General features: G+C 39.1%; 1 protein-coding gene across 2 annotated transcripts in view; it reads right to left on the minus strand.

Moving 5' to 3' along the window:
- Nucleotides 1–6,970: 6,970 nt before the first annotated feature.
- Nucleotides 6,971–17,206, minus strand: part of LOC130222030 (gastrula zinc finger protein XlCGF57.1-like) — a 142,463-nt gene continuing 132,227 nt past the window's right edge. The window contains exons 1-2 of one of the 2 annotated variants that reach the window (XM_056454644.1): nucleotides 13,826–13,993; nucleotides 6,971–10,370 (exon numbers count right to left, since the gene is read on the minus strand). In XM_056454644.1, the coding sequence (XP_056310619.1) occupies nucleotides 8,581–10,370; nucleotides 13,826–13,910 (1,875 nt within the window). In that variant the 5' untranslated portion in view covers nucleotides 13,911–13,993 and the 3' untranslated portion in view covers nucleotides 6,971–8,580. Of the gene's footprint in view, nucleotides 10,371–13,825; nucleotides 13,994–17,206 lie in introns of those variants that run through there. The other variant, XM_056454643.1, reaches the window with a different exon arrangement.

Consider the following 17,206-nt stretch of genomic DNA (forward strand, 5'->3'; position numbering starts at 1 on the left):
TGTTGCTACGCAGTTGCTATGGTGTTGCTAGGTGGTTGCTAAGTTGTTGCTAGGCGGTTGCTAAGGTGTTGCTAGGCGGTTGCTAGGTGGTTGCTAAGGTGTTTCTAGGTGGTTGCTAAGCGGTTCCTAAGGTGTTGCTATGTAGTTGGTAAGGTGTTGCGAAACAGTTGCTAAGGCGTTGCTAGGTGGTAGCTAAGGTGATGCTAGTTGGTTGCTAAGGTGTTGCTAGGTGGTTGCTAAGTTGTTGCTAGGCGGTTACTAAGGTGTTTCTAGGTGGTTGCTAAGGTGTTGCCAGGCTTACTCAAAAGAAAATATGAGAAAAGTTTTGTTTTTTACCCAGACATTTAAAAAGTAATTGCAGATATGGAGAAATTTGTAGGGGTAGCGAAAGCATCTTGCTATATTAAAGTTATTGCAAGACAGAGAGGAGGGAGGGTTTTGAGAAGAGGGAGGAGGAAATAGAGCGGGGATAGCAGAGGTAGAGGGGCGGGGTACATAGCTGGTGGTTCTTGGGGTTTGTAGTTCTTTGTCGGAGGAGGGAATTATGAAGGGACAGGAAGTGGTCGTGTGCAGATTTGAATGGCAGACCGCGCAAGAAAGAATACGGTATCCTTTGAAAACTCTGTTGTGAAGATCAGTATCCATGGCCCCCCAGTAGAGACACTGATTCCACTGAGTAACGCAAATAGCGCATTTTGCAGAAAATGGTACGTGGTACGTGTAACAATGTGTTCCCCTATAGGGGATGGCCTCCTATGGGAAAAGATTGAACAGATGTTTTCTGTATAACGTGCAAATGCTATATGAAATTCAGCTAATGAAAGTTGAAGGGTTGGGAGCTAGCGGTTGATTTAAGTGTAACAATGAATTCGCCACAATCCACCTGTCGTTCTGCCGAGGGAGGTGCTATGGGTGAAAGGAGTGTAGAAAGGTCGATGTCAGCACCTGATAGGATGAGGTTCTTGACGCCGTTGGAGATCGGGGGTGGTTCCAGTACTGGAGCATTATGCGTGTGAGGGACCGAGTCAGCACGTAGTAAGGGGCATACAAAAAGAAGATTTTCAAAATAATTATTTTTAATAAAGTCCAAAAAAGTTTTCACAAAAATTCAAAAAAGAAATAAATGAAACAATTGAAAAATCAATAAACTAAACAAATAAACAAAACTGAGTTCAAACCAAACAAACCATGTCTAAACCAAAAACAACTCCTCGAAATGACAAGACAGAGCCCATTTATACAAGAGGGACTAGTCCACAATAAACAAGAAGGGGGAGACAAAAACAGACAATTTACAACAAAAAACTAAGCTAAATATCTAATTACAAATATAAATAGTAAAAAAAATTCAAAACAAAAAGCAAAACTAAACATAAATCTGAAGAAACAAATATTGCAAATCATTAATAAACTTAAACTAAACATCAGCTCTCCCTCCAAGCCATTAAACCAATGGTATCGGCAGGCGGAACCAAAAGATGGCAATTGGTGGCATGACGGCCCTTTAGTATGTCAGACCACACCCAGAAACTCCATTCCTCATCGGCACTGCAGCACGGTAACTTAAACTCAAAGAAAACTAAATTAACAAAACACACAGTACAGATAACTAATTTTGTGTGCACCCAAAATAGTAATGAATGTACTGTGAACAATAAAGAATAATATCGAGAAACAGAAACGTGTATGTGTCTCATCTAAACCAAATATGAAAGAAATGAAATGTATTAACAATAACTCAATTTAACTTAACCAATAAACAATCTTAAATGAATGTGTATAATGTGCTGTGTGTGTGTGCGTGCATGCCTCACTCTTAATGTGTGGCCACCACACTGGCCATCACAATGCGGAATGGGAAGGGGCGTGGCTATGGTTAGGGTGAAGGGGGCAGTGCGAAAGAAATGTGAGTAGGAAGAGTAGAATGTTGGGGAGGGTTAGTAATGGAGGTGGTGTGCTTGGTGAACGGATGTAGAGGAGAAAAAGGTGGGGATACTGGAAGAGAGAAAATGAGTAAGGAGAGGAAGGACTGGGCTTCTCTCATCTTTTTCTGATTATGACACTCCCTTGTTGGTGCTAGGTGACTTCAACATCCACATTGAAAGACCTCAAGCTGCTGACTTCCAGACTCTGCTTGCATCTTTCGACCTCAAAAGAGCACCTACTTCTGCTACTCACAAATCAGGTAATCAACTAGACCTTATTTACACTCGACATTGCCTCGCTGATCAAACACTAGTAACTCCACTACAAACATCGGATCATTTCCTTCTCTCTCTCAACATCCACATTACTCCTGAGCCGCCACACACTCCAACTCTAGTTGCCTTTCGCAGAAACCTACGCTCTCTCTCACCCACTAGACTATCCACCATTGTTTCTAACTCTCTTCCTCCATCTTGCAAACTCTCTGCACTTGATACGAACAGTGCCACTGATACACTCTGCTCCACGCTAACATCATGCCTAGACAGACTATGCCCTATTACATCCAGACCAACCCGGGCCAGTCCTCCTGCACCCTGGCTCTCTGATGTTCTCCGTGAGCATCGCTCAAAACTTCAGGCTGCTGAGAGAATTTGGCGAAAAACTAAAAATCCTGAACAGCTCATAACATACCAAACTCTTCTCTCTTCTTTCTCAACTGAGGTTACTTCTGCAAAGCAGACATACTTCCGTCAGAAAGTCAACAGTGCCACCAATCCTCGCTTACTTTTTAAAACATTTTCCTCCCTCCTCTATCCTCCTCCTTTACCAGCATCCTCCACACTCACTACTGATGACTTTGCTACATTCTTTTGCACCAAAACTGCAAAAATCAGTGCTCAATTTGCTGCACCTACAACATACACGCAAGATACACCACCAACACCACACACACTCACCTCTTTTTCCCAGCTCTCTGAGTCTGAGGTGTCCAATCTCGTGCTATCAAGCCATGCAACCACCTGTCCGCTTGATCCCATTCCCTCTCATCTCTAGCAAACTATTTCTCCTGCAGTCATACCAACACTGACTCACATAATTAACACATCTCTTGACTCTGGTCTATTCCCTACTTCATTTAAGCAGGCTAGGGTAACCCCACTGCTAAAGAAACCCAACCTGGATCAAACGCTACTTGAAAACTACCGACCGGTATCCCTGCTTCCATTCATGGCCAAGATTTTGGAGAAAGTAGTGTTCAATCAAGTCCTAGACTTTCTTACTCAAAACAACCTCATGGACAACAAGCAATCTGGCTTTAAGAAAGGCCACTCAACTGAGACTGCCCTGCTCTCGGTCGTGGAGGATCTCAGACTGGCTAAAGCAGACTCTAAATCATCTGTCCTCATCTTGCTGGATTTATCAGCTGCTTTTGACACTGTAAACCACCAGATCCTGCTATCTACGCTTGAGTCACTGGGCGTCGCAGGCACTGTTATTCAATGGTTCAGTTCCTACCTCTCGGACAGGTCATTCAGGGTGTCGTGGAGGGGAGAGGTGTCCAACCTACAGCATCTAAACACTGGGGTACCTCAGGGTTCTGTTCTTGGGCCACTTCTCTTCTCTATCTACACGGCATCTTTAGGAACAGTCATCCAGAAACATGGTTTTTCCTACCACTGCTATGCTGATGACACCCAGCTATACCTCTCTTTTCACCCTGATGATCCCTCGGTTCCAGCTCGCATTTCAGCCTGCCTGTCAGACATTTCACACTGGATGAAAGATCATCATCTCCAGCTTAACCTCACGAAAACGGAAATGCTTGAAGTTTCTGCCAACCCGACTCTTCAACATAACTTTTCAATCCAGATGGACGGAGCAACCATCACTGCATCCAAAATGGTAAAAAGCCTTGGAGTAACAATTGATGACCAACTGAACTTCTCTGACCACATTTCTAGAACTGCTCGATCTTGCAGATTCGCACTCTATAACATCAGAAAGGTCCGACCCTTCCTATCTGAACATACAGCTCAACTCATTGTTCAAGCTCTTGTTCTCTCCAAACTGGACTATTGCAACTCTCTGCTAGCCGGGCTACCAGCTACTTCTATCAAACCTCTTCAGCTGCTTCAGAACGCAGCAGCACGAGTGGTCTATGATGAACCCAAAAGAGCACATGTCACTCCGCTACTCACCCGTTTGCACTGGCTGCCAGCTGCTGCCCGCATCAAATTCAAAGCTCTGATGTTTGCTTACAAAGTGACCTCTAGCTTGGCTCCATATCTGCTCTCACTTCTGCAGATATATGTGCCCTCCAGAAACTTGCGTTCTGTGAATGAACGTCACCTCGTTGTTCCATCCCAAAGAGCGAAGAAATCACTTTCCCGAACTCTCACGTTCAATCTGCCCAGTTGGTGGAATGAACTCCCTAACTACATAAGAACAGCAGAGTCACTTGCTGTCTTCAAGAAACGACTAAAAACGCAACTGTTTAGTCTCCACTTTCCTTCCTAATCTGCAACTGCCTCTCTGGCTATACCACTAACTGTGCCCTCTCTCTCTCTCTCTCCAAAAAAAAAAAAAAAATTAAAAAATAAAATTTTTACTAATGCTTTGCTTCTTAGACTTTACACACCTGAAACTTGTCTATAGCACTTGTTCACTGCTGCTCTTATAGTTGTGTAAATTGCTTCCTTGTCCTCATTTGTAAGTCGCTTTGGATAAAAGCGTCTGCTAAATGACTAAATGTAAATGTAAATAAGCTGGGCTGAAGAGTGAGGGAGGTAGGAAGGGAGAGAGAATTGAGGAGGTTTAAGGGTGGAAGGGATGGCTGGAAGAGTAGGGCTGGAGTTTTCACTGAAATGTGGAGCTGGAGGCCAAGTGAGGAAGTGAGGGATGATGATCTTGCGGAGGCATATGAAGAAGCTGGAGAAGGTGGGTGGCGATTTGGAGTGACAGGAGATGGAGATTACATGCGGCGTTGGGTCCTTGCTGAAGTAGAGCGGATAGGCCTTCGGCCTCTTATTGGAGCCTCGGTATTGAGTCGGCTTCCAGGCTGAGCATGGTGTTGTTGAGCCGGGGCTGGTGTTTCTGGGAGAGCTGAGATTTCATTCCTGTCCATGTTGCTGTTGATGATGTGAGAGTAGTTTTGATGCTGCTGTTTTGTTATTTCCGCTGTTGTTGTATTGCTGCTGCTGTTGTTGTTGGTTTGTCGTAGTCAGATGACTGTAATCGAATTGTGTATGGGTTGTAGAGAGATGTTGAATTTTAGAAGCTTGTGAATAAGCTGGAGCAGTCCTGTCAAGAGCTTTCTTCGGAAAACGAAGATAAGGGAGTGACTTTTTGCTAAGCTTCTTATGGTGAGTTTGGATTAATCTGATTGGCTAACTAATAATTGTAGATGAGAGCAATATATAGCAATTTATTTGCAATACATTGGTGTAAATGAAGAACTAGTATCAGAAACATTAGTTGTCTTGTAACATTTGATGCAAGATTGTAACAAACTTACAAGATATTTTACCACATGAAATTACCAAGCAGTCTGTTAATGACTTACACTGAGCATAATGGTACGGGGCATGGGCCTGCCATCCATGGCAACTGCTCATTGGAAGACAGCGCCATTGGGATGGGCCAAACCAGATCACTTAAAAACCTTACGCAACAGTAAAACTTTGCTTTTCGCATTAGCTTGCTCATGATCACTGCTGCTCTCTGCCCCCTCTCGCCTTGCTCTCAGACACTGCACGCAATCGGGTCACAAAGAATTTTCCATGCAACCTCTTAAAGTTTAGAAATCGATGAAACCTCAAAAAACATCTGCAAACCGACTCTCAGCAGAGTCTGTCACCCCGGTAACCCAGGACAACTTCCACTCACAAGCGAGTGAATCCCAAGGACGTCAATGAAGCCGAGTCACCAACCAATCAAGAACGCCGTGTTTCGTCGAGGCCAGTCAGCGAAGGAAACTCATACAAATGTTGTCTCTTGCTGATCTGGTGCAAATTGATCTGAAGCAGTTAAAGATAAGCCAAATCTCTGCTTTTGTGGTTTCTCAAGTGTGATTCAAAGATTAGTAAGAAGAGCTAAAATTAATTCGGGACGGTTGTCAACTCACTTTGCACAAGCACCAGAACAGAGAACCACTGCTCTGAGGTACTCAAAATAACAAACTATCATACTCAAAATTAATTGCCTTCCTTAAGTTACTTCTCTACTTCAGGAAATCCCTGTAAAAATTTCTTTACAATATTTAAAACAGTTTGATAACTTTGTCATTTAAATTCTTTTGAACAATAAGTACCCTAGGTTGCATAGGAGTACCTTGCATCAGCCAGATGATAAAAAAAAGGGTTGGGGCTTCCTGAGCATTTATTTCATTTTAATGCATTTAATCTCGCGCACTGGTCCATCCCTCTTGAGACAGCTCCATCTTGATTTATAGTTGAACAAGCCATCCTACTCCCCCCCCTCCCCCTCTTTCCACCACCACAATGTCTATCCATCCATCTATTTATTCATTTTATTTTGTAAATGTGTTATTTTTGCGGCTGATCTCTCTGAATTTTACTGACAGAATTTTAGGTGCAGGCTAGGACTGTCTCTGCCATTTGCAGATAACATTGTTCTTTTGGCTTCATAGACATGGACCTTCAGCCTGCAGTGGGACGGTTTGCTGCTGAGTGTGACATGGCAAGGAAAGAAACAGCACCTCTAAGTCAGAAACCATGGTGCTTGACTGGAAAAAGGTGGCCATCTCCAGTTTGAAGGAGAGTCCTTACCCCAAATTGAGTTCAAGTATCTGCATTTTTTTCACGAGTAATAGAATGTGAGATTAAAAGATGGATCTGTGCAGCGGCAGCAGTAATGCAGTTGATGTGATTGTCTGTTGTGGTGAAGGAGCTGAGGCGAAAGGCAATGTTCTCAATTTACCGCTCAATCTAGGTTCCTACTCTCACCTATGGTCATGACTGAAAGGACAAGATCTTGGATACAACCGGACACATTTTGCAAAGTGTTATGACCCGCTTGTTTGAGTCGCAACATAAAAGAGACATGAGTCAACAAAATAGTCTGAATGCTAATTATTTATTACAAAATGTAACTCATAGAACAATCAATCAAAGCAACCAACAAATGTCTAGGGATAAAAATGAAGATAAAAAAATTAGGATATGATCACAACACTTTAACTACATGATAAAAGTAATGCAAAATTAAACCATAAGGTTAAAGAGTCAATGAGATGGCAGGTCTTGACATGAGGACTCCTGAGTAGCCACAGCGTCCTGGGGAAGCTAACACAACAACTTTTATAAACCTATTGAGGAGTAATGCAGGCATCCAATCAGGATTTACCACATACTCCAATCTGGAGTCTTGGGATCATCACAGTGTATTAATTTTGTAAAACTTAATACCTGTCGCTCTGCCTAAATCAGAAAATATTCATCATGTTTATATTCTACTCAAAAAAGTAAATGTAGTAAACTAGAAAGAATCTTGAACCTAAAAATAAAGAAACTTCACTAATAAAACATGCAACACAGGACAATTGAATGGGCTTCCTTAACTTGAGGCCCTGGTATACTGCAAACTAACCATCCTGGAGCTCCACCTTCTTTGATGTGCGGTGTCTTCACAGTGATTTGTTTCTCATTCAGGGATTCAGACAAAGAACATCATCTAAAACAACACTAGCTACATGAATACACTAGAGAGTGGAGTACAAATGTATCCGCACCTGTACAATAAATTTCAAAGAGATTTTAAGCCGCAGACGTGCTGTTTGCCAGATGTTTATGAAACTGTTCTTCTCTCAGCCGCCATCGTGTTTACGGTAAACGCGAGGAACGCAACACATTTACAACCCCACCTACTGCAATGTAGGAGTGTTGGAAAACAGTATACCGTCACTCAGCCTTTTCAAAAATTATTCAGACATAAAACATCCTTTGCACATGTGAAAATGTTTTGCTGCATTTATGTCATGTGGGCAACTTTTTGTCCATGTGTTTCTTAAGCTGCGCCGAATGAGCGAAACTCTGTAGACACTGATCAGATCTGTACAGTTTCTCTCCAGTGGGAATCCTCTTCTGTGTTTTCATATGTTTTCACTGATTAAACCTCTTGTAACAGTGTGAACACTTGTACGGTCTCTCCAGTGTGAATTGTCTGGTGCAGTTTCAATTTTGGAGCTGTAATAAATCTTTTCACACTCAAGCACATATACTCTTTTACACCAGTGTGGATCTTCATGTGTTTAAGGTCTGAGGAGTTGGTGAAACTCATCCCACACTGAATCTGCGGTCACACTAGAGTTTGAGCATGCAAAATTCTGTTGTACAGCTCTGCGAAAAGGGGCAGGATCAAACAAGATGATTAGACATTTAAAAAAAAGTGAGCGATTGGTCCATATTTTACATTTTGGTCCAGCGAGGTCATGTTTTGATCTTCGATTGGTCTGACACAGTCAAGTGATGCGATTTCGCAGGTCAGAGTTCACCAAGCTTGAACTTTGCAAGGTAGTGAACTGCGAAACTTGATGCAAGAACTTGCGTTTCCGGTCTGTAGCATTCCCGTGCATATAAATGGAAGTCTATGGGGAGAAAAGTCCAGTGTGACCATGGCTTAGGAGCAGGTGAATCATTTCTCTCCAGTGTGGCTCATCATGTGAAGATTAAGGGATGATGATTTGCTAAAACTTCTCCCACACTGAGTGCATTTGAATGGTTTCTCTCCAGTGTGGATCCTCATGTGTATATTAAGGGATGACGAGCGGATGAAACTCTTCCCACACTGAGTGCAAGTGAATGGTTTCTCTCCGGTGTGGATCTTCATGTGTTCATTAAGGCTTGTTGATTGGCTGAAACTCTTCCCACACAGAGTGCATGTGAATGGTTTCTCTCCAGTGTGGACCCTCATGTGTAGATTAAGGGATGATGATTTGCTGAAACTCTTCCCACACTGAGTGCTTGTGAATGATTTCTCTCCAGTGTGGATTCTCATGTGTTTTTTAAGGTGTGATGATTGGCTGAAACTCTTCCCACACTGAGTGCATGTGAAAGGTTTCTCTCCAGTGTGGATCCTCATGTGTAGATTAAGGGATGATGATATGCTGAAACTCTTCCCACACTGAGTGCATGTGAATGGTTTCTCTCCAGTGTGGATCCTCATGTGGTGATTAAGGTTTGATGGTTGGTTGAAACTCTTCCCACAGTGAGTGCATGTGAATGATTTCTCTCCAGTGTGGATTCTCATGTGTTGATTAAGGGATGATGAGCAGTTAAAACTCTTACCACACTGGATGCATGTGAATGGTTTCTCTCCAGTGTGGATTCTCATGTGTTTTTTAAGGTGTGATGATTGGCTGAAACTCTTCCCACACTGAGTGCATGTGAAAGGTTTCTCTCCAGTGTGGATCCTCATGTGTAGATTAAGGGATGACGATTTGCTGAAACGCTTCCCACACTGAGTGCATGTGAATGGTTTCTCTCCAGTGTGGCTCATCATGTGTAGATTAAGGTATGATGATTGGCTGAAACTCTTCCCACACAGAGTGCAGGTGAAGGGTTTCTCTCCAGAGTGGATCATCATGTGTTGATTAAGGTGTGATGATTGGCTGAAACTCTTCCCACACTGGGTGCATGTGAAGGGTTTCTCTCCAGTGTGGATCATCATGTGTTGATTAAGGTGTGATGATTGGCTGAAACTCTTCCCACACTGGGTGCATGTGAAGGGTTTCTCTCCAGTGTGGATCATCATGTGTAGATCAAGGGATGATGAGCGGATGAAACTCTTCCTACAATGGGTGCATGTGAAGGGTTTCTCTCCAGTGTGAATCCTCATGTGTAGATTAAAGGATGATGATTGGATGAAACTCTTCCCACACAGAGTGCATGTGAATGGTTTCTCTCCAGTGTGAATCATCTTGTGTAGATTAAGGGATGATGATGTGCTGAAACTCTTCCCACACTGAGTGCATGTGAATGGTTTCTCTCCAGTGTGGATCCTCATGTGACTATTAAGGGATGATGATTGGCTGAAACTCTTCCCACACTGAGTGCATGTGAAAGATTTCTCTCCAGTGTGGATTTTTTTGTGTTTGCTAAGGGCTGATATTTGTCTGAAAGTCTTCCCACACTGGGTGCATGTGAATGGTTTCTCTCCAGTGTGGATCCTCATGTGTTGATTAAGGGATGATATTTGGCTGAAAGTCTTCCCACACTTGGTGCATGTGAATGGTTTCTCTCCAGTGTGGATCCTCATGTGAATTTTAAGACTGCTTTGTCTTCCAAAACTCTTTCCACACTGAGTGCAGGTGAAACAATTCCTGTCTCCCCTTTTCAAAATACCATCAGTCTGTAATTTACTTTTTTCCTCAATTTTGTCATGATGTTCCTCCTCTTTACTCCCCTCATTCTCTTCAATTAAGTCTGAAATAAAGAAATAAAACATTAGTTTTCATTAAGTCTTAAAAACTCTCTTCAAAAGCTAAAAATTGAAAAGACACTGGAAACATTGGCTACACACTGAAATTTTGAGGCACATTAAATGTAAAATAACAATAGTTCCAGAACCCACAATAGTCAGGCTGACAATATCCGTGATAAGGTGGATTGACTGAAAGGAGACTGCTTCGATGCTGCTTTTAGTGATGTTATAACGTTCTAAAGGTAGGGCTGGGTATCGAGTTCAATACTTTTTAAGCACCGACCGAATCGTCTCGATACTATCGAGTATCGGAAAAATAATTTTCGTTTGGTACCAAATTTCGATACCCAAGGGTATAATCTTGTCAACGTCAGTGAGCTAGAAAACCTGCATCCTTAACGTGCCCGGATCAAACGCTGGTGATTGGCTGCGGCAAGGCTGTCTTAAAAATCAAGTTATGGCAGTTACGCCCACTCGCACAGAGTCATATGTCAAATTGTCAAACAGACATACAAAATCAGTTAACTTTTAGCACTTCTTGCTTGTGTACCGTTAAAGTTACGTTTAAGGCTCCATTTACACTGCCAGTTAAATGAGACCCAATTCCGATTTTTTGCTCATATGTGACACAGATCGGATCTGTTCTATGACCGTGTAAACAGAAAAAAACGCATGCATTCGAATATTCAGCGATCGGTTTCAGGTCTCCTTCATATGTGGAAATAAATCAGATATAAAACGGATATGTGACAATGCGACTGTCATGTACACAGGCAGATCGGATTTATTGAGGCGTTCTGTTCTGATCATCATTAAACTTGTGACAATGTGGTGCTTCCCTGCGGTTTAATGGTGTAGAAGGAAGAGCGTGTGTAGAGATTCCGACGCAGTAAACAACAACAACTACAACAACAACAGAGGAAACATGGAGGAAAGTGGTCAGTCGCCACAATTTGCTCCCACCAGACCTGAGATCTCTCTCGTACCCACACATTCCTCTGAATGGCGGAGGACATCATACAGCATATTAACCATAATCGAAAGCTGCGATGACGGCCCTTTCCCACCTCCTCCTATGCCTCAAAATCATTTTAAAGTTGGCCGAACTTCGTGTTGTAACTTTTGCTTTTTAATCGCTATTAATACACTCACTGCGGGCTACACATAGAACAACTTTATTCTCTCCAACAACACCAGTGCGCACACAGGCAAAGGCTACATCTTCAACTACACACACACACACACATCAGGGCCATGCCATTACGTAAACTGAGTGGAGGTAAATCTAGACTCAACCATTCACTACTTATACTACGCTTCGCATATTTCGCAGAGCTATAAACAAGACGGTTTCTTCCATCATGGCTAGTGTGGCACAGATGCTAGAAACCACGTTTATGCATGCATCGTAATTTGTACAGCATGTGTAAAGACATGAATTGGATATGGGTCACAATTAAAAGAACGTGTAAACGGACAGACAAAAAAATCTGATATAGGCAACAAATCAGAATTCTGTATCAAGACCTGACAGTGTAAACGGAGCCTAAGTTTGTGCGGGGTAAATTTATTAATCTTTTTTTGGACCTAGCGTATGCTGTGCAACGTTGTGTACTGTTTCGATGGCTTTAAATACCTAGATAAGTTGATACTAAAATACTTTAAGGTTAACAGTAAATGATGAAGTTTACCTCACATTAAACTTATCTTATTTAAATGTCCTTACCCTTGGCTGCATTAACAGTTTAATGCATTAGTTCAATTTATATATATATAGAGAGAGAGAGAGCGAGAGAGAGAGAGACAACAATGTAGTAAAATAATTTATAGCATTTTAAAAGTAATGTATTTATGTTTTTAAATGTTCTCTGTCATTTTAATAAAAGCAAACTAACTTTTATTTTACAACTATTATTTGTATTGCAGACTATATTTATCTCAGTGTTTGCTTGCTTCAGTGATGTTTGCCAAGTTTTGCAAGTAAACTCCACAAAAACATGTTGCTCTCCATGAACTATATGGGTGATTCTATAGTTGCAGGTACATTTAGTGACCAAAGCCATCCTTTTTTCAGCTTTAAAAAAAATTGTTACATTGTTACATTTTTGATTATTTGTTTTAATTATTTATTTACTTTGAATATTTATTTATTTATTCAAAGATTAAATTACCAAAAATTTTTGATGTCCGAATTAGTAAGTTATTTTCCCATCATGTATCATTGCGCAATCAAAAAAATAATAATAATAATAATAATTAAGCAATATTTTACATTTCAAATGTTTAAACTGTAAACTGTCAATACTATTACCACAATTACAAAAGGAAAACTGAATATTTCATTAAATCACACACTGGACAATTTAAAAATATTTTAATCCTGATGTCAGTGTCATGTGATCTTTGCAGTTATAGCGAGTAGAATGTTTGGCTAAAAAGTTGTAAAACTGTAAATTGTTACTGTCAATTCAGTTCCAATTTAGTAACTATGTATTAGGATGTTTCTTGCTATGATTTATTGTTATTTCTACACTGTAAAATGTTTTAAACGTTTTAAAAACTATAATAAACTAAACCTATGCACAACAATCTGTCCAGGTTGATGTCCTCAGTAGTAAATACATGGAGCATGTTTAAACAAATGTTATTGTAAGGAAAATAATTAAACCATAATGATAAATAGAGTTTGACCCTTTTGAATTAAAAGTTTAAGGTTTTATTAAGATGGATTGTTGGTGATTGTATGGGTTTTGGCCAGATTGGGTAGCAAAACATGAACAAAGGAAAATGAAGACTTGTTTAAAAAAGATTTAAGACCTACAACACAATATTTCAGTAAATTTAAGCCTTTTTAAAGCCTAAAATTTTGATTTTGGAATTTAAGACATTTTAAGACCCCACAGAAACCCTGTTTAAACACAATAGCCCTGGTAATTAGTTATTATAATAATGATGTAATTCTAGATACTATCTGTGAGAACTAGTAACAACTACTAGAAACAAGTTTAAACCTATAGAGAGGTTGATGAAAAAAAGGGAATTGTGATCAACATGACGTATACAAATGGAAAGTACTAAGCCAACACTGTAATAGCAGATATCTTCTATGAGAATACTGTAGGTCAAATATCGTCAGCTCAGTTAAACTTTTTTAATTTATTGTTTTTATTTATTTTATATAGCGCCAGTATTTAAGGACACTTTACAAAAACAGTAGGAGAACAAGAAGCATTAATAATAAGAAGGTAGAGAAGATGAGAGAATAATAATACATAAAATGAAAGACAAAAGACCCAAGAACAAGTAACAGGAAAGAAACTCATTCCTGTCTTTCAATGAGTGCTTATGTGCATTTAGGAGAACTAGGCAGCACACTCACACTCATCACATTCTTATTATTAAAATATATCTGAATGAGGATCAAATGACTGAGTTGGTCTTTGAGAATGAAACCAACCTGTTTGTTCCTGCAGATCTTCCTGTTTGACTGTGAATGTTTCTTCAATCTTCACATCTTCACTCTCCTCTTTAATAAACGCCATCTTTATAACAGTGTGGAGATCAGTCGCTTCAGCAGTTCAGCAGGAGTTTTTCTCTGCGTTTGTTTATTTTAAACAAGACACTTTATCCTGTTGAAAAAATAAATAAAACAATGAACAGAAACAAAATAACTTCTCTTCAACAGTTTCTATTGAGAGTAATTAACAAAAAGAAATCAGGTAAGTCTGAGCAAGAAACAATGGCCACAAATGAGCTGATTAAAACTAGTACTCCATTTCTTATATATAGTGATGTATACTTAGAGTGGAAATGACATTATGCTCTAAATTAAACCTTCATTAAAACACTTATTACACACATTTCTGTTACTTTATTCAAACTTTATTCAGGTTTGTTCTTAATTGTTTTGTTAGTTTTATCGATTTTATTCTCTGCTTACAGCAAGTTTATTTGTCAGGGACAAATAAAGTTTATCCTATCTTATGCAAACAATAGACCTCACTGTGAGTAAAATAGTACTTCGTTGTATAAAGGGTTAAAATAATATTGTCAACAGTAGGTACATTAATCATTAAATGACAACCTGAAATTTTAATCAGTCAGTTTACATCTGTGTAAAAGCTTTAAAACAAACCTTTCTCTAGTTGAATCACAGTGTGAGAGTGGCGCAGCCTTATGACGTCACACCACCACGCTAAAATAAAAGTCTTTTGTTTAGCTTTTTTCCCCCACTTACTCTTAGTCATGACTTATTAATACATTTCTCCCTCGTTTTCTACTTTAAACTTTATCTGCTTTCTGTTTTGTATTTGTAAGACCATCACTTTTTATGTTAATTGAAAAAAAAAACATTTACCCCCACTAGATCTTTGCCTTCTGGTAGGTTGGTAAGAGGTTGCATTTTCTTTAAACGATTGCATTTCTTTATCCATAGTTTTAAAATCATTCACTTGCATTTACTGATGTTACCACCTCTTTGTATGTTTGAATGGGGAAACATCAAATTCTCGAAAATTGCCTGCCAGGATCCAACCTATATATGTAATAGGTTGAAAGTTATTTTGGCTACAGTCCATTTGTCAGGATAAAAACAATATTTATAACCAAATAAACAAACAAACAAAAACTAAATAGTTGTAAAGAGGCTTTTAAAAATGACTGAAGAACTTAATACAAGGTTGAACAATGCATCCACACATTAGATTTGATACATTATAATGTTAGCATTCAGATATTATTTGAGTGTAAATTCAGAATGTGCAACTTACCTTTTCAGTCTTCATTGAAGAAGTGTGATGAGAAATGGCCTCAGTGGGTTTTTCTTTGTATGTTGTTGTTGGTAATAATCCCAATGTAGGAATTTACAATCGTAGTTTGTCCTCCAAAGTTGTTCTCTTTACTCAGCTAAATAAGCCAATGAAGATTCTGTTAGGAACCCAGAATATATAAACACAACCCTGCTAAGCTACTGGATCTGGAATGTGATTGGATAAGACTCAATTGGCACCCATTAATGCTGGTATAAAGATGCAAATGAGCAGTTGAGAGCAGTGAAGACTAAAGACACATTACTGTGGGGGATGGGAAGTTCAGCAGCTTTACAAACCAGTTTTACAGAGAAATAATGATGTATTGGGAAAATAAGTTGACTTTAGCCATCATCATATGATTTGTTGCTGTTGTTTTATAGGACTATTGATGGAAGCTTATTTTTTTTTTATTTTATCTGCTGCATTTTGTAGTTAATGTTGATACACTTATGTTTAGGTACTTTGATTTGAAATTTCACATTCATAATTTCACTTATATAAGCATTATGTAAGTCTTATCCTATGATACAGTGATATATTATCATTCGTTGAAAGAAACTATTTCTTAACTTCACAGTGAGGTTTTATTTGTTAAGTTCAGTCAATACATTGACATGAGCTAACTATTAGCAATGTTTTAGTCATTTATTTATCACTGAACTTGTTCTTTATGTGAGTTTAGAGTCTTTTATTTCTCTTAAAGCACATGCAGCACATTACTGGTTTCTGTAAGACTGTCAACACACTCTTAACAGGTCAATTATTTCTTTCTAAAAGTGTCTATAGATTTTAACGATTAAAATGTAACTTGTTTCTGTGCCAATTTAGTTTTCTTTCCTTCGGTTTTTAGTTGAACAGAACATGTGTGAGCAGCTCAGCTCTCTCTATGCCTCTTATTCACCTTGTATGTAACAAAGATGTTTTTCCCTCTAATTATTACTTGTGTTTATAGACATACACAAAAGCATATATAAGATACCCTGTGACAAAACCTTTTTCTTTTAACACAGTAAAGCGATAACATACTGTCACAAACTTTTTTGCTACTTTTGGCCTTAGTAGATAATTGTTTGTACATTAATCACAAATGGATGAGAAACACTGTAACTGCAAACTCATTTGTGTTCATTCCAGGTGCTGTGAAATGTTGTGTATAATCTGCAGAGGCAATCAGGTGTGAGTAAAGTGCCATATATCTGATCCAGTCCTCCTGCATCTGTTTTGCTTAAAATTGAAGTCTTTTACACTAAAAGCATTATGAAATTGGTATTTTGTTGCAAATAATTGATTTATATTATCTGAAATATAACTAATTCTATTATATAGCTTTATCTCCTTACCAGGAGAAGGAGGGAAAATGCACTCACTCTGCATAGTGACATTCTGAAATCCAATTGAAACTAGCCTAATAGACAAAGGAATCAATGCAGTCGATTCAATGTGGGATAAGGTGGGATAAAACAATATGATTAGACGTTGCTTAAAGCGAGCGATTGCTCCAAATAGCTCATGTTTTGATCTTTTATTGGTCTCATGCACTCACATGGTGCAATTTCAAGCTTTAGTCTTACCTTTCTGGAGTCCACTATTAAATCTGTCATGCAGCTATATATTTATAATTAGAAAATAATTAAATCACAAGTAAAATTATTGTATAGGCAGTTTATACAGGGTAATTCAATGACAAGAGTGCACTTTCATATCTACACAATGCAGAACTTTTAATGTGATTAACCTCCTCCACCTACAACTATAGCATTTCTCAGACTTCTTTTTCACCATGGTGTAATTACAGTGGTGGACATCACATAAAACAACAACTGCACTTACTCCTGTAACTTGTTTGCAACAATGAAATTTAAATATCTGTGTCACATATTCATTTAAATAAATGGCTCATCATCATGTGCAATCATCTTTATTAATAGCTGTCTAGTAGGCCAGACCATTAACTGAATAGGACTGTTTTACATATGAGAAACCTGTTCATGCCAATACCAACTTGATAGCCTAAAGCATATTACATG

The sequence above is a fragment of the Danio aesculapii genome, chromosome 4 (genome assembly GCF_903798145.1).
Source record: "Danio aesculapii chromosome 4, fDanAes4.1, whole genome shotgun sequence".
NCBI lineage: Eukaryota > Metazoa > Chordata > Actinopteri > Cypriniformes > Danionidae > Danio > Danio aesculapii.